At 42.5% G+C, this 18227-nt stretch overlaps 1 protein-coding gene across 6 annotated transcripts in view; it reads right to left on the bottom strand.

Annotated features, from left to right (window-relative positions):
* Window positions 1–18227, bottom strand: part of SLC38A9 (solute carrier family 38 member 9) — an 80794-nt gene that overhangs the window by 58958 nt on the left and 3609 nt on the right. For 2 of the 6 annotated variants that reach the window (XM_037902809.2, XM_037902808.2), the window contains exons 1-2: window positions 12494–12687; window positions 1349–1496 (exon numbers count right to left, since the gene is read on the bottom strand). In XM_037902809.2, coding sequence (XP_037758737.1) covers window positions 1349–1467 — 119 coding nt within the window. In that variant the 5' untranslated portion in view covers window positions 1468–1496; window positions 12494–12687. Of the gene's footprint in view, window positions 1–1348; window positions 1497–12414; window positions 12719–18227 lie in introns of those variants that run through there. The other 4 variants (XM_043546897.1, XM_037902807.2, XM_007053869.4 and 1 more) reach the window with 3 other exon arrangements.

Raw genomic sequence — 18227 nt, forward strand, 5'->3', positions numbered from 1 at the left:
CTTCCCCCCCGACCTCCCATCACATACCCCCTCTACCCACATTGCTTGTCCACACAGATAACTAGTCCCAATGTCTCTTCCTGGGCCGCTTCTCCAAACTCCAGTGTCCTTGTTAGGTTCTATAGGGGCTAGAAGCTGGGGTCTGCAGGATTGCCAATACCTCCATGCCACAACCTGGCAGCCATGATAGGGCAGTATGCATCATCACTTAGACCATATGGAGATGAACACCTTAGAAGGCTTCCCTTGTGGCCCCTGATGGGTCCAGGTTCCTTATTTTAGCTCAGGAGGAATTCCAGGAAGTATATGTGCAATGATGTGGACTCCCCTGCCAGCCTCTCAGATAGAGCTGGGGTCAGGAGTCCAAGAGCAAACTCCTGGTTCCTAACCCTTGGCTCCAACCTTTGATGTGGTTCCCACCCTCTGACTGCTATTGCTCAGACCAGTGGGCATGACAATTGTCCCCACACCCTTAGTTCCAGTTCTCCCTCTGCACTCCAGCTTTGTCAGACCTGTCTCCATTCCCCCCACATCTCCAATTCAAAAGTTTCAACATTTTTATTTTCCAAAAAATTCAGCCTGAGGCAATTGGACACCCAGCATGGAAAATTTCAGCCTGACTTGTTTGGCAAAATTGTAAACAACTGAAAAGTCTTAAAATGGGGATGTCAGACAGCCTTAATGTGTTACAAGCCCCCCCTATAATTGTACTAAATATAGCTGACATGCTGCCATCACTTCCCTAAGAATGCTGCAGGATTGCGTATTTCTAAAGCATAATAATTTTTGGAGGCCCTCCAAGCAGCATGTCATAGTGGGTTCCCTTCCTACATGCACACTCATGCATATTTAAACTCGTATGTGCCTATGAATTCATATATACACACAGCATTTATTTATATACCTGTATGCACACAGCCATGCAATCTCTTGCATACTCGCACCATTTAAGTATGAGGTTTTAAGTTTTATAAGATTAAAAATCTTAATAGACATAGGAATCGATATGTACTCACTAGATCTATTCAGTTTAAGACAGATTTGGAAAGCAACCAATATCTTTTCTAACATTTTCTCACATATAAAAGGACAGGAATCCTGCACTACCCTCCCTGAATTGTCAAGTTTTCAGCCAACTCAATAGAGATCTATTCTTAGAAAAAGATAAATATTTATAACTTAGGAGGTATTTAAAAATAACATCAAATGACACACAGTAGGATTTTTAGTTATTAAAATAACCAGACCAAAAAGGTTTGGCTTCTATCTTTATTGAATTATTCTTTTAAAGGTAAAGATAAGACAAGTCACTATCATGATCACTGTATAAGGTGAGAGTGCCCCATACCTCTTGCATTTTAGGTCTGCTGGATCAAACTGAATGTTCATGATTCCATAATCTCTTTCATCACCTCCAACAGGGATCAGGAGAGGTTTGGTATCCTCTTCCATATTTGAAGAATGCATTTCTTCTAGATCCTGTAAATTATTCTGACCTAAACAAGTGAAACAAGAGTATTATAATTTAGTAATTAAGGTCCTGGTCCTGTTACAACTTTGGCATGGGCAGAAGCCTGCATGCATATAGAGGTCAGGTGGTACAAGGCAGCCAGAAAGCCAACTTAAGCTACCTGGAAATTCCCCTTTCATAAAAGGTGGTAGATAGCAGGCATAGTGTCTCTACAGCATGCTACTGCTTCCAGTGTAGGGATGCAGCCAGAAGATCAATATTCTCCAGCTGCTGGAACAGCCATGCATAAATTAAAGCACCCTTGTGGAGGACTAGACTGGTCCCTCCCTAGCTGGCCTCAGAATCCAGGGGCCACAGCCACCATTCCTCATCTTTCCCAGGCTATGCTGATCACAAATGAAAATCAGACCTACAGCATTCAAATTAATGTTAAATAGGGTGACTTCCTTCTAAGCTTCTGTCCTGTTCAAACCTTCATAACATGGGACTAACTTCTGTTCTCAAGCTTACACTGGTGTAACTGAAGTAAATTCACTGATTTCAATGAAATTACTTCCAGTTTGCAGCCATGTAATTGAGAACCGAGTTTATCCCATTTGGTGGACTAAATGCTTTGTTTCATTCCACTATTGCAAATTTCCCAGAAAATACATCCTAAGTCTTTCCAAAGACAACAGTGCACAAAGATTTATTGTATATTCCCAAAATAAAGATCAGAAATCCTGGTGGAGCACAGCCCTCTATTTAGGGCCTTCCAGCCAAGAATCTCAAAGCATGTTGCAAATCCTTTTTTTAATTCCCATGAACAGGCAAGGCACTTAAGAAACATTACTCCCATTCTGAGTGTCCAATATCTGTCTCCTTCCCAGCCTTCAATCTAACCTAAGGCTACATCTAAACTAGAGACCTTACAGCATGTAAGATCTCCAATGTAGTTGCTCTATGCTAACAGGAGAGAGCTCTTCCATCAGCATAATTAAACCATCCCCAACAAGTGGCAGTAGCTATGTTGGCAGGAGAGCATCTGCTGCTGACATAGTGCTGTCCACACTGGCACTTCTTTCAATGTAATTTGTCAGTCAGAGGTGTAGCTTTTTTCACACTGCTGAGCAACTTAAGTTTTACTGACAAGTGCTAGTGTAGATAACCCAAGTTTAGCTGTCAAGAAGCTAGCAATTTATAGAGAGCACGCTATATTGTGAATGTCTCACTTCAGGAAGGGTACATGGCAAAAGTGTATGATGTGTGAACTTGTGGTTGGAGATGGATGTTGCAGATAAAAAAACCTATTGGGTTGTCTGAGGATACAGTAAAATCTCTAAAAATTGTTGTGCTTATGTGTGAGAATTATACTCTACAGAAGTACCTGAGAAAGTTTACAATCTAAAGTATCCTAGGACTGCCTTTCAAAATGGAGGGGTAATCTTAAATATTTGAAGTTAATTTCCTCACAATGCCATGGATAAGCTACAAAAGCATTAACCAGTTCAACTGTGCTACAAAGGTATTACCCTACATCTACAGTAAGAAAACATTTGGGCTTTGGTAGTATGTGTTGGCTAAGAGGACCTAAACTTGACCAATTTTCCTAGCCAAGGCAAAGTCTCAGACCACGTAGCTTCCCAGGCTGAGATTAGGTATGGTGAACAGAGGCGGGGATTGAACTCCACATCCCCCCAACCCATAATTCAAGGGCCTGACTTGTGACTTTTGTCAACATTATATTTGTAATGGAAAAATCATACAGAAAACACAACCCTTTTAGGCCATCTTGAGGCATCCTAAACCAGCAGAAAAGGCACAAGCCATTTTCTCCCAGCTTTGGATCAACACTGCTTTCAGGTTAATAGCTAACCAAGGTGAAATGGGTTGTCTGCAATTTCTCTAGCTAACAACTGTTAGTTTTCTGTAGGTCACATCTGGACTGAGCTAAGAACAAAGACTAGAAACAGTATGTATCAACACTTGATAACTAAATGAAGGTGATATGAAGTGCCCACAGAAGGTGTGAAGTTGTCCCCTACCCCCCAACAAATCAGGCCTAAGGCTGGGAAGCTGGTAAAGCAAAATTGTCAAGAAAATCTTTCAGTACAAGCATAAAATCTCTTCCCTCTTGCCATAATAAGGAGAAGCTGATACGTTTACCATCCATCAGAGCAAATCATGGATGAATGACCAGAATCTTGAAAGCTGCTGAACACAGCCAAGCCACCTTTACATCCAATAGAGAAACTTATTTTAATAGCACTCACAAGCACACTAGGCACCTGCCAGTACAAAGACCTGTTTCCCTACCCCAGTGAGCTTACAGACAAGATGCTTTGACAGCAACCAAGCAGTAACCAAGAGGAGGAAAGACTGGGGAATATCTGTGAACTTACACACAACTAGCTTTTTTTATTGGAAAAATGAGTAGAAGATCTAACTGGCAAGCTTCATGTAGGCATTCCACACATACCTGGTCTTCAGGAGACAGTATGGCTTGAATGCACTTATGGGACAAGTGGCCAAACTACAGTAATTGGTAAAGTGGATGGGAATGATATGCTAAAAGACAGAAGCAGGAAGAGGTGGAGTTATCCAGGACATTGAAGGATAAGTTTATCCTAACATTTAAAAGCAAATTTTCTATAAATAAAAACCTTTCCATGTCCCCATTTTCTGTCCTCTACTATTTTGTCTATCTCTCACCCTCAACCATTTCTCTCTATTCTCATTTCCCATAGCCTCATTTACAATCTCTCCTCTCATTTTCTGAATACTTGGTGACCCTCAAACTGCCCCCCCTCACCCAGGTCCTTGGTCATCTTCCTCTGGATCCCCCCTCCAACTTCCCCACTCCTCTGCTGCCAGTAGTATGCTCTGGGTTCCTGGTTATCCCTCTGTACCTTCCTTGCCAAGGTCCTTGATCATTTCCCCATCAAGATCTACTGCTCCCCCTAGGTCCTTGCTTGTCACCCCCCTCCAATGCCATCCCCACCTCTGCTGGGTTCTTTGTAATCACTATATAATGGGCTGGTAGCACCATCTATTAAGGTTGCCCAACTATTCCTATTATAAGATCCTATTTTCAGTTGCTTATAACATCCAGACTCCAATTATTTAGACTGAAATTTCCCATGTGGAGCATGTGCCTTCTCAGACTGAAGGCTTTTGACTGAAATTCACAAACAGTTCAGCTGTTTTAAAAAATGAAGCTAAGGGAAAATGTTTTCCTTTTTTATACAAGCTCTACACCCCCATGCTTTAGAGCAGGGACTTGAAATTTGGCAGGGGAGGGAAGGAGAATGGTCTGTTTCAGGGATGTAACTCTTGCCATCCCTGTGAAAATTCACACAAGTTTTGCCAAGTTATAAGCCTTAGGGGGAAAAAGAAATCTCATGAGCAGAGACTTGTTAAAGCTTCACAACTAAATTCTCTGAAGGGTCTGCCTGTAGTGGGCATGGTCCAGCCTGAGGCTGAGCAGGAGAACTTCCTCTGTAACTGCGGCTCCATGCTGCTATGGGCCATGTTGAGGCCAGGCTCTGGCACTGAGAGCAGGGCGTTCGGGTCTTCTGTGCTTTTGCAGGGCACAGGCAGTCTGGAGGAGGGTGCCTGATTCAAATGCAGTGAGGTTAAGAGTTGGACTTAAGGGGTGGAGGCAGGGAGAATGCACTGGGACAAGGAGCCTGCAGGGAGCCACAGTGAGATTCAACAAGATGACCAACGAGGGAGCCTGGGACTGGGAGCCATTGAACATGGGGACTGTGGGCAGATGGGGTTGGCTGGGGGGAAGGGAGAGACTTGAGTGCTTGATTTTGTACCTTAATCTTTTAACATAGGTTTTTGTGTGTCCACAATCTGAACACCTAACAATTATAATCACTGTATCTATCTACTCCCCCAGCCCCTGGTATCTTGAGTTCTTCCCCTCCTTCAAAAATCACTCTTCTCCCCAGGTCCTCTATTTGCCCACCATCCACATTCTGCCCTTCTTTCTAGGTCTTCTGTTCTCTATCCTCTCATCCCCAGGGATTTGTTTTCTGCCATCCCTTCTCTCTTCTGGCATGTCACTGCAGCCACTGGTAGGAACTAGGAGAAAAAAGGGGCTGGGAGAGGAAGGCTGCAATAAACATTCTCCTTAGCCTACAATGCTACTTGGAGGGCTGAGGGAAGAAGCACTGCACTTGGGTTCAGTTCATTGCTTTCTGTCTTCCCTGCAGCAGGCAGTGTTGGTGGAGTGGCTGGCCACATCTCCCTCTCCCACAGGTTGAACTTTCCCCCTCATATGAAGTTAATATTTGGGTTTGGATGGAAATGTTGGTCTCACGTGAGGGTAACTTCAGTACTATAGTTAAGGGATGTCCCTTTACTTGATACTTAAAGTTGGGATTCTGAAAAGTACTCACCTGCCTAACTTCTTCCAATGAAGTCTACTCCCATTGAAGTCAGACTTTTACAATAAAGTTAGGCCAACACTGAGTGCTGTTGGAAAAATCCCACCCTGAAATCCTCTGGTCCATATCCAATAAGGAGCTAAATGTAAATATATACATTTAGGAACAAAGAATATAGGCCCTGCTTACAGGACAGGGGACTCTATCCTGGGGAGCAGTGACTCTGAAAAAGATTTGCAGGTTGTGGTAGATGATTTTTCAGTGTGATGCTGTGGCCAAATAAGCTAATACTGTCCTGGGATGCATGAAAAGGGGAATCTCAAGTAGGAGGAGAGAGGTTATTTTACCTCTGTATTTGGCACTTGTGAAACTGCTGCCGAAATACAGTGTCTAGTTCAGTTCAAAAAGCATCTTGATAAGTAAGAAGTTTCAGAGAAGAGCTTGGAGAATGATTAAAGGATTAGAAAACATGATACTCAAGCAGCTCAATCTATTTAGCTTAACAAAGAGAGGATTAAGGGTAACTTGGTGACAGTCTGCAAGTATCTACCTGGGGAACAAATATTTAATAATGGACTCTTCAATTTAGCAGAGAAAGGTACAACACAATCCAACAGCTGGAAGTTTTAGACAAATTCAAAATGAAAATAAGGCATCAATTTTTGACAGAGGGTAATTAACCATTTGAACAATTTACCAAGGGTTGTGGTGGATTCTCAGTCACTGATTGGATATTTTTCTTAAAGATCTGCTCTGGGAATTATTTTGGGGAAATTCTATGGCCTGTGCTATATAGGAATTGAGATTAGATAATCAAAATGGTCCTTTCAAGCCTTAGAATATATGAATAAGAAGCACTTGACCAGGTAAAAGGTCTCCAGTGAGATTCATGTAAAGAATCCTACATTGTAATGCAAATGTATAACTCTCTACCATGAATATATCACGGGTGAAGTTGCTAGTTGTCCTATATTAGTCATACAATTGTGCTTTATTTCCTTGAGGTGTAGGAAGTCAAGCTTTTTCACCCACACAACATGGGTGGAGAGGATGGGCCGATGTCTTCAAATAGATTTAAATACAATTCCAGCTAAACTGGCTTCTAACAGCATGGACAGGGCCAGACTGCTAGAAATACCCAAATCATGCTAGAATAGCGATCATATATTGGTGTCTTTTTTTAAAGCAGCTAGGTTTTTTAAAACCTAAACCCTTGAATTCTATATGCGAACACAGTTCTAACATGGTTTGGCCTTCTCCACAATGAATGGCAGAACCATGAGATTTGTCTGTCTATATTATGAATTTAGCCATATCAGCCATGGGACGCAGTTAGAGGTCTGTGTACTAATTTCTTTTGTTTGTAGCAGGGCTGGGATAACCATTTTAAAGAACTGTTCCTAGGGTTACAGGTTTCTAGAGTTACAGCCTGGCTCTAGACCGTGTAATATTGTTCCCTAAGATGTTATCCACAGCAGACACAACTGTTAGAACATAGACATCCAATCTGTCACACAACCACACATTGGAAAATTAGACTTAAAGGCCCTGTCTTCCTGGGAGAATTCTAACACCAAAATTACATTAACACTGGGTTACTCCTGAGGGAATTCTGCACTACTGCACAATTTTGCAAAAATTACTGTTGGGCCTGCAGAATTTCCTCCCCCCTGCCTGCCCCAGAAATGGTCTGCAGAACTGTTGCCCACCACTAGGGGCCACTGGACCCAGCAGAGCCCAGCTTGCAAACAGAAAACAAGGTTGGGGGAGGGAACTAGAGGGTTCCCAGCAGCTGCAGTTCCCAGCATGCCCTGAAGGAAGGAGGCAGCATGAAGGAAACTCTGTGTAAGCCCAGGACCCAGCATTAGGCTTTTTCCCTTTGGATCCCTGGGCTCTAGGAGAGTAGGCTCTGTGAAAGTCTGGGCTGGGGGGGCACAGCTGGCCTCTGGAGAGGAGCATGTGAGTGTGTCTGGGCTGGGGAGGAAGGGAAGGGGATGTAAGCGTCTGGGTGACTGGGCAACAAAATGGCAGATGAAATTTCATGTTGCTAAATGCAAAGTAATGCACACTGGAAAACAATCCCAACTGTACATATAAAATGATGGGGTCTAAATTAGATCAAGAAAGATCTTGAAGTCATGGTGGATAGTTCTCTGAAAACATCCGCTCAATGTGCAACAGCAGTCAAAAAAGCAATGTTGGGAATCATTAACAAAAAGGATAGAAAATAAGACAGAAAATATCATTGCCTCTATAAAAATCCATGGTAGGCCCACGTCTTTAATAGTGCATGCAGATGTGGTCGCCCCATCTCAAAAAAGAAATATTGGAAATGGAAAAGGTTCAGAAAAGGGCAACAAAAATTAGTAGGGGTACAGAACAGCTGCCGTAGGAGAGATTAATATTACTGGGACTTTTCAGTTTGGAAAAGAGATGACTAAAGGGGGATATGGGGAAGGGTAACCACCTTTCTGTATACAGTGCTATAAAATTCCCCCCTGGCCAGAGGCAAAACTTTCACCTGTAAAGGGTTAAGAAGCTAAGGTAACCTTGCTGGCACCTGACCCAAAATGACCAATGAGGGAAAAGATGCTTTCAAATCTGGAGTGGGGGCGGACAAAGGGGTCTGTCTGTGTGATGCTTTTGCAGGGAACAGATCAGAAATGCAGCCTTACAACTCCTATAAGGCTGCATTTCTGATCTGTAAGTAATCTAGCTAGAAATGCGTTAGATTTCCTTTTGTTTAATGGCTGGTAAAATAAGCTGTGCTGGAGGGAATGTATATTCCTGTTTTTGTGTCTTTTTGTAACTTAAGGTTTTGCCTAGAGGGATTCTCTGTTTTGAATCTGATTACCCTGTAAGGTGTTTACCATCCTGATTTTACAGAGGTGATTCTTTTACTTTAATTAAAATTCTTCTTTTAAGAACCTGATTGGTTTTTTCATTGTTCTTAAGATCTAAGGGTTTGGTTCTGTGTTCATCTGTACCAATTGGTGAGGATTCTTATCGTGGCTTCCCCAGGAAAGGGGGTGTAGGGCTTGGGGGGGATATTTTGGGGAAGACATCTCCAAGTGGTCTCTTTCCCTGTTCTTTGTTTAAAACGCTTGATGGTGGCAGCATACTGTTCAAGGACAAGGCAAAGTTTGTACCTTGGAAGTTTTTAACTTAAGCTGGTAAGAATAAGCTTAGGGGGTCTTTCATGCAGGTCCCCACATCTGTACCTGAGTTCAGAGTGGGGAAGGAACCTTGACAGAGGTCTATAAAATCATGACTGGTGTAGAGAAAGTAAATAAGGAAATGTTACTTACTACTCATAACACAGGAACTAGTGGTCACCAAATGAAATTAATAGGCATCAGGTTTAAAACAAAAGGAAGTATTTCTTCACAAAACACAGACAACTTTTGGAACGCTGTGTCAGAGGATGTTGTGGAGACCAAGACTATAACAGGGTTCAAAAAAGAACCAGATTAATTCATGGAGGATAGGTCCATCAATGGCCATTAGCCAGGATGGTCAGGGATGGTGTCCCCAGCCTGTTTGCCAGAAGCTGGGAATGAGCCACAGGGGATGGATCACTTGATGATTATCTGTTCTGCCCATTTCCTCTGGGGCACCGAGCATTGGCCACTGTCAGAAGACCAGATACTGGGCTAGATGGACCTTCAGTCTGACCCAGTATGGCCGTTCTTATGGATGGGGAGGGGGTTTAGTGTCTGGGCTGGAGGGGGGTAGGGGAAGAAGTAGGAACTGGACTGTTGTAGGGGTTTCTTTAACTTCCTATTCCTGGGGGAATTTTTGTGTCTGTATTGTTACCAACATACTTGCTGATAGCTATTTTGAAATAAATTACCAAAATAATTGAAACTGGTGTGATTATGTAGTGTTTTGACAAATAAAATTTGCAGAATTTTAAATTTTTTTCAGAGTAGCAGCTGTATCATAAATATAAATTTAAAATCCCTCCTGGCCAGAGGAAAATCCCTTTCACCTGTAAAGGGTTAAGAAGCTAGGATAACCTTGCTGGCACCTGACCACAATAACCAATGAGGGGACAAGCTGGAGGGGGGGAAAAAACAAAGTCTGGGTCTGTCTGGGTGATGCTTTTGCCAGGGACAGAACAGGAATGGAGTCTTAGAACTTAGTATGTAATCTAGCTAGATATGCATTAGAATATGATTTCTTTAAATGGCTGAGGAAATAAGCTGTGCTGAAAGGAATGGATATTCCTGTCTTTGTGTCTTAAGGTTTTGCCTAGAGGGATTCTCTGTTTTGAATCTAATTACCCTGTAAGGTATTTACCATCCTGATTTTACAGAGGTGATTCTTTTTACTTCTCTTCAAATTCTTCTTTTCAGAAACTGAATGCTTTTTCATTGTTCTTAAGATCCAAGGGTTTGGGTCTGTGGTCACCTATGCAAATTGGTGAGGATTTTTACCAAACCTTCCCCAGGAAGTGGGGTGCAAGGATTGGGAGGATTTTGGGGGGGAAAGACAGTTAAACGTTTGGTGGCAGCAAAAGTCCAAGGGCAGAGTAAAATAGTTTGTACCTTGGGGAAGTTTTAACCTAAGCTGGTAAAAGTAAGCTTAGGAGGTTTTCATGCAGGTCCCCACATCTGTACCCTAGAGTTCAGAGTGGGGAAGGAACCTTGACAGTCTGTATCTGCAAAAAGAACAGGAGTCCTTGTGGCATAAGGTGCCACAAGGACTCCTGTTCTTTTTTAAAAAAAATTGGCACAGAATTCCCCCAGGAGTAACTGGTGAAACTCAGTGTTGAAAAATAGCTGCTGGAGCCAGAGAGGTGTGTGTATTAGTTTCCACTGTTACAAAAGCTCTTGCAACTGTGTTTATTAGCAACAGTTTTGTAACACTCCCTAATGTAAAAAGGCTCACTATGGTTTCTCCAGCCATTATGAACAAAGCTAAAATATCAGAACTACATTTTAAAAACCTATTAAAGGCATGTCTTTTTAACACAGTGCAAGTGTGTCTTGATACTTTGGCCCTGGAATGTTTGGTTGGATTTTAACAATTTAGCTAGGAAACCAGTTTAAGCACACTAAACTCAGTTCTTTAACCAGTATTTTCATTTGGCTGCAAACCAACCATAGACTGCCTAGCCTGCATAAATAAAACTTATTTAAACATTTTATAACGAAAAACTGTAGTTTTTAAATGTTAATGACCATATTTATTTGAAATTAGCACAATCTACTCAAAGGAAACTGAACTAACAACAAAATGATGAATCTTTCCTACTCTTAACTAAACCACTTCATGCCATCTCACTGACCACAAAACAGAAGCTGACTATCTTGCTAAAATATACTGGATTGGTGAAAGACAATACTAAATAAAGACAGTGCAGACTCCAAGTAAGTGCATCTGAAACAAATCAATAGACACGGCAGTTGTCAACCAATATATCTTAACCTAAAATAAAATTTGAATGTGGAAATGACTTAATATTTACAAAAAACAATTCAAGCTTTTGCTAATATTACTGGACAGTATCTTCAAATATTTTTGCAAATTACATTCAATTAAAAAACAATTATCTTGTCTAGGGACTAACTCAAAGTTGTACCAACACCTTCATTAGGATGAAGGGGAATACTAGAACAGGGAGCACCTGGATTCTAAGGTTGAATTAAACTCATCAATGTGAGTTCTGTTTTAGGGTCTGAGGTGAGACAGAGCCATATACTAGCCACAACCTGGAGGCTCCATAACAGCCCACTTCCTTTAAACTTACCAATCCAGTTCTTACATGAGAAGTAGAGGATGTTATCAACCACTTTAAGCTGGCTGTACCAGTTATATTTAGAATTAGTTTTATTATGATATGATAAAGAGGACAATTATGTTCATTTTCTTTACAACAGCACATATGATCTCTACAATGCTGTCACAAAAAAGGGCTATGTGAAAAATGGGGCAGTTCCATAACAGATGTATCAGATGGTGTAAATCAGGCAGGTCAAAGCAGTGCAACACTTTAAAACCATACCAATACATGCTGTACTGATCATCAATCCAGACAGATCTATAATTTTCTATAAGTGGTCAGTTATAAACCATACAACAACAAACACTATAACTCTCCACAACTTTGTGGTGATATCCTAGTTCATTCCAGTTTAAAAAGGCTTCAGGAGGAGTACTGCTTCTTTTATAAGTACTTAGTTTCCAGGCTTTATGCCCTACCTGTCATTTCCATTTGATACAAGATACAATCTCTCACCTATAATTGTTAGATATTCACTCTGACTAGTAAAGGTGGCCGTCACTTGAATCGCAGCACCCAAGAAAGAGAAATAAAGAGCTAGGCTAAAAGCGTGGCCGCCCTGAGCTCAATGGCAAAACTCCCATTAACATCAGTGGGCTCGGAATTCATCCCTCGTGTTTTCCCTGCCTTTCCTCTGCATGTGGAAACAGCTACCTCGTAGGCTCCTCACACCTATCTCCCCTGGCCCCCGAGACCGGCTTGTACCAATAACATTGCAGCCCTGGGGAGGGCTGGGGCCAGCATTAACAAGATGTTCGCCTCTACAGCGCTCTTCTCACCCCCAAGGCGGGAGCCCTAGATCCAGGGCTGCCTGACCTCCCCGTGAGCGGCAGCGCCCGGCCCAGCACAGAGCTGTACCTTCAGCAGCCGCGACCTAGCCTCCTCCGCCGCAGCTCCTTCGCGCCCGGCCGGACTCCTGAACCCCATGCTTCGCCGGCACAAACAGGAAGGGCGGGGCGGCTGCCGGGGAACGGGACTGGAGCCTATAGGGCGCATGGGCTCGGAAGTTTTCCGAAGCAGGGGAGTCTCAGGCGAGCGAAGGGAACGTTTGCCTGCTGCGGACTACAACTCCCAGAGAGCCTTGCGTCAGGTTCTTCCAGGGGAGGGCAAATCGCAGCATAGAGCGGCTGCCTATATCTCCCAGAGTGACTTGCGCAATAAACCCTCTTCTCCCCCATCCGCGCTGAGACCTTTTACCAATCCCAGCGCCCCCGGGCTGTGTCCAGGCGCGCACATGCGGTGTGTCTACCGTAACGCCTGTTTTCTGTTGCCTCCTGCAGACTAGGGAGAAGGGTGTTTTATTTCGATGGGGTTAGCTCAAGCCACTGTTAATTTGATGGACCCTACGGTGGACCCCACTCCATGCTTACGGCCAGTGTAGACGCAGTTTGACACCCGTAGCTCGATTGTAGAAAGGTTGAGTTTAGCCGTGCTAAAGTCAAGCTGAAGGCATTAAACTCTCTACCATGGTGTTTTCAACAAGTTAAATTAGAGGAAAGGAGCTAACTTTATTGGAAAAAAAGCAGCTTTTCTCAGTGCTTAATGGTCTGGAAAAAAACGGGGAGAAGATCTGTCTCATTCTGTTAGCAGTCGTTTTGAAACAATATATAAAGTGTGCTGCTCCACAGCCCAGCTTGATTTTTAAGGGGCCCTTGTTCTCCTTCCCACACACACACACACACTTTATGCCCTGTCTTTTTTTTTAATCTACAGGTAAAGTGTATTTAAGCACAAGGTAGCTGGTAGAGCTGAACAGAGTTGGCCCTAGTGAAAAGGGTACCCTGGGCAAACATGTATTTTGGTGCCCCTGGCCAGGGTGCTAGAACAATGTTTATAGTAGGGGTGCTAAGAGCCATTTAACCAAACCATAAACCTTGTATATAATGGAAACCACTTCAAGCCAGGGGTGTGTGGCAGCACCCCTGGTTCCAGCAACTATGTCCCTGGCCCCTGCCAGCACCCCAGTCCCCCATTGCCCCAACCCCATGGCTCCCCCCTCCATTGCCCTGACCCATACAGCTCCCCCCCCATCACTTCTAGGCCCTGCTGTTCCCCCTCCACTCCCCCAGCTTAATTTGCAGTGGCTGGGTGGCCAGTGCTGAGTTTTGGGGGAATGTGTGTGTGAGAGAGAGAGAATGAGTGTGTGTTGGGGGGAGTATGTATGTATGAGAGAGAGAATGTGTGTGACAGTGTGTGTGTGTTGGGGAGAAGAGTGTGTGCCTGAGTGATCACTGATCATGTCAGCATGATCAGGGAGCCTGAGCAGCAATGCTGGCAGCTTCCACCTCAGATCCAGAGACACCAGCACAAACACGCTCTCCCTGTCCCCGACCCCAGCTCAGCGGAAATTGGGTATACAGGTAAAGGGAGGGAGACACCCCCGCACACACACACACTGTGCAGCAGACAGGAACCAGGTTCCAGCTCCTGAGCAGCTTGACCAGGGATGGCTCCATGGGCAGGGGGAGGGGGACAGGAGCAGCAGCAGATACAGATGGCAGTAGAGCAGGGCAGCAGGGGCACCCTTGCTTCAGAGGAGGCACCTGACTGGTCCACCTGCCCTCTTCAGCTGCTGCTGCACCTGCCTGGTTGCCTCTAAGCCCCATTGACTGTTGGCAGGTCAGGTGGGTGTGAGGTACCAACATGGGCAGCGCCCCCTTGCATATCACACCCTCGGTGGGGGCCCAGCCTGGCCACCTCTAAGATCAGCCCAGGAAGCCTAGGCTCGCTCTGTGCTGAAGTAAAACTTTCCTTGGGTACACTAGAGTTCTAGAATATGTTAGGATGTACTACTTAACACGCAAAAGCCCAGCTGTTTATCCTAGGCATTGTTTTCACCACAACAAAAAAAGCTGTTAGATAACTCACGTTAGAACATTCCTTATTTCATAGTGAAGACAAGGCCCTAGCCAAGATATACCTCTAGAGGCCATTAATTATAGTATTAGCAGTAGGGTTGCCAATTTTGGTTGGACCTATTCCTGACATCACTTGACCTAATCTTTCATTCGAAATTAAGCTGACAATCGTGGAGGGTTGGCAAACCTAATTACTAAGTGTGTGGGGCAGTTGTTGAGTCCCATGGTCGGGTGGCAGCAGCAATAATAGTAAGAATAACACATGGTGGAAAACTCAATAATTCCCCTTGTGACTGGCATTTTCATGCAGAGAAGAAAATCTTTGAGTGGATTAGTAGGGAAAGGGCCACTTAAACTTTTTTTTAAATGTTTTCATGTGACTTTAGAGACAGTGAGATGTGCTCAATGCATAGCTGTGGAAGTGAAGTTACTTTTAGCTATCCATAGAAGAGCATCCATGGCATAGTCAGTGGGTGCAAGATTCTCCACATTCACAAATGTGCCTCAACCATGGGGAGTATCTGCAGGTTTTCATGATAGAGTAATATAAATGCCAAGGACTATTGCTAGCACTAGTTCAGATGCATTGTGGTTGGAAAACAGGTACAACATATTCTAGTGTATACTAGGCTGGAGGCTGAAAGCAGGGGATGTTAATAACTATGTCTGTGCAGTCTAGGTCTTTCTCATGAGTAGGTTTGGCAGAAATTGATTTTTTTAAACAATTTCAGACAGATTATATCAATGTTTATTTTTAAGCATTTTAAAATTGTTATTGATTTAAATTTTTACAGTTTTACAAAAGTCTGGGCCTGAAGCATTTTTTAATTTTTATTGATTTAAATTTGCACAGCTATGGGAAATCATGGGTGGATCAGCCAATAATTACTTAATGACAATAAATGCTGAGATTTAAAAAGTTAAAGCTTTATAACTGTTAAAACACATTGTCAACATCACATGTCAAAATATATTAAATAAATATCCTTAAATCAAACTCTAATTAAGGTTCGCAAGAAACATTTCCTTACTAAGTCTATCTGTAAATTTCTGTTATTTGCAATGGCAATATTTTTTCATTGGTTTGTGTGTATGGTGGATTGATGTTTACTGACATTGACTACATTTGCAGATGACACAAAGCTGGAGGAGGATTGTGAACACTTTGGAGGATAGAGCTAAACTTCAGAGGGATCTTGATAAATTGGAGAACTGGGCTATAGACAACAAAATGAAATTCAACAAAGACAAATGTAAAGTGCTACACTTAAGGAAGAATAAATAAATGCACAAATACAGAATGGGGAATAACTGGTTTGGCACCAGCACTGCTGATAAGGATCCGGGAGTTGTGGTGGATCATAATCTCAACATGAGTCAGCAATGCGATTCTGTTGCAAAAAAAAGCAAATGCAATTTAAGGTTGCATTAACAGAAGCATAGCATGCAAGTCACAGAAGGTAACAGTACAACACTAGTCAGTGTTAGTTAGGCCTCAGCTGGACTATTGTGTCCAATTTTGGTCACCAATGTATAGAAAGGAAAGGATGTGGAGAAACTGGAAAGTATCCAGAGGTGAGCAACAAAGAAGATCAAAGGGATGGAATGTAAGCCATATGAGCAAAGGCTGAAGGAACTGGGTATGTTTAGTTTGGAAAAGAGTAGATTAAGGGCGTATGATAATGGTCTTCAAATACTTGAAAGGGTGCCATAAAAAACATGGAGAAAAGTTATTCTCTTTTGCCACAGAGGGCAGGACAAGAGGCAATGAGTTCAAACTACAGCATAGCAGATTTAGATTAGATTAAAACTCGGGAAAAACTTCCTAACTATAAGAACAGTAGGCCAGTGGAACAGGCTGCTGTGGGGGGTTCCTTCACTAGAGGTTTTCAAAAGGAGGCTAGATAGCTATCTGTCTTGCATGGTTTAGACCAGTGGTTCCCAAACTTTAACCACCTGTGAACCCCTTTCACTAAAATGTCAAGTCTCACGAACCCCCGCCTAAAAATGAATATTTCCAGGGATTTTCTCCTTTACCTGAGCATAAATTATAAAAGCAGTGATCTTGGAAATATAAAATTTATTTTTATGACATGCTTATTACACACTATTTATTATTAATTATTTATCATTATAGTATTTTTATTACATTATGAAAACAGCAACACTCTTCCAAGATCTCACTTTCATAGTTTGTATCACTTTGAATAAGCCAGTTATAAGACAAGGCTCCTATGTTTCATCAAGGAGTATCAGATGTGAAACAGCATGAAGGTATTTAAGAAGCCAACTCAAAGAGTTCCTCCTACACAAGCATTCAGGTCTTGAGCAGTCCAGGCAAACAACGCACATTACAACAAAGCTTAAACCTATTCTTCATAATAATTTTAAAAGCAGTACTAACTGCCTATTTAATTTTAAAAACAGCAAAAAATATCCACCTCCCTTTCCATTTCGTGTAAGGAGTCTTGAACTTTAAATCTCCTCAGTGTGAGATATGCTTGCTTTGATCTGCTTAGAAATCCAGGGGCTCCGGGCTGCTGGCCCTGTGCTGCCCGGGATTCCTAGGGACAGCTCTGGCCGCCATTAGGGAATTTTTTTTCGAGAACCTCCTGTAACATTTTGCGAACCCCAGTTTGGGAACTACTGGTTTAGACACAACAAATCCTGCATCTTGGCAGGGTTTAGACTAGATAACCCTTGCAGTCCCTTCTAACTCCATCATTCTACTGATAAAAATCTAATCCATCAAAGTCCACTTATGAGAAGACCAATAAAGGTCTCTATGTTACAAACTGATATGTCCACTGTGAACTGGAGACATACTGTCAAACTCTTCAGTCCTGCCTAATTATTGTTCCTCGAGGAGGCAGGCAGACCTGCTACCAAATCTCATTGTCTTGGATGAGTGTGTATAAATACTCCCTCATTATAAATTAACTTTAAAGTAGTGTCTAATTCTTCTTGAGGTTAAAAAAAAATTGTGTGTGTGTTCCAATGAGCTATTTAAAAATCTTATTAATGTTATAAGAGGAGCTGTTATCACCATCTATTATGAGTGTTGCCTTGTATTTCCCATGATAAGAACCTGTTTTCAGTTTCTTATAACTTTGCCAAACTTCAAGTGTTTGGGCTGAAGTTTTCCATGACAGTTGTCTGTCTTAGGCTAATATTTTTTAATGTTTCAGCCAAAACAGTTCAGCCATTTCTGAAAATGAGTCTAGGGAATAATATGTTGTTTTGCCATATAAAAATTCTGGTAAACTTTTATTTGAGATACTCCAGCATTCCTATGCTTTGAAACAAAGACTCAAAATTTGGCCTGTGTGTCAGAGAGGCATCTTTTGCTGTTCTTTCAAAAATCCACCCAGATTTGAACAAGTTATAAACCTTTGAAAAAAGTCTCAGTTTCACATGCTCAGTAGAGACCTCTTGTTTAGCACCTAAAATACCCAGGGATTCCATCCAGGTCTACACTACACAATTTTGTTAGCATAGATATGTTGCTCAGGGAAACAAATATTCCTCCCCTACTCCCAGTCTAGTTGCAGATGTGCTGACAGAGTGCTTCTAGCAGCATAGATAATGTTGTTTTTTCTTTGGGGGGGGGCATAGTAGCATTACCATACTGACAGCAAAACTCCTTCTGCTGGCATAAGATTCATCTCCACTGGGGAGGGGTCCTGCTGGTAAAGCTATGCCATTATAGCAATATTGGCAAAGGATCTGTAGTG

The sequence above is a fragment of the Chelonia mydas genome, chromosome 5 (genome assembly GCF_015237465.2).
Source record: "Chelonia mydas isolate rCheMyd1 chromosome 5, rCheMyd1.pri.v2, whole genome shotgun sequence".
NCBI lineage: Eukaryota > Metazoa > Chordata > Testudines > Cheloniidae > Chelonia > Chelonia mydas.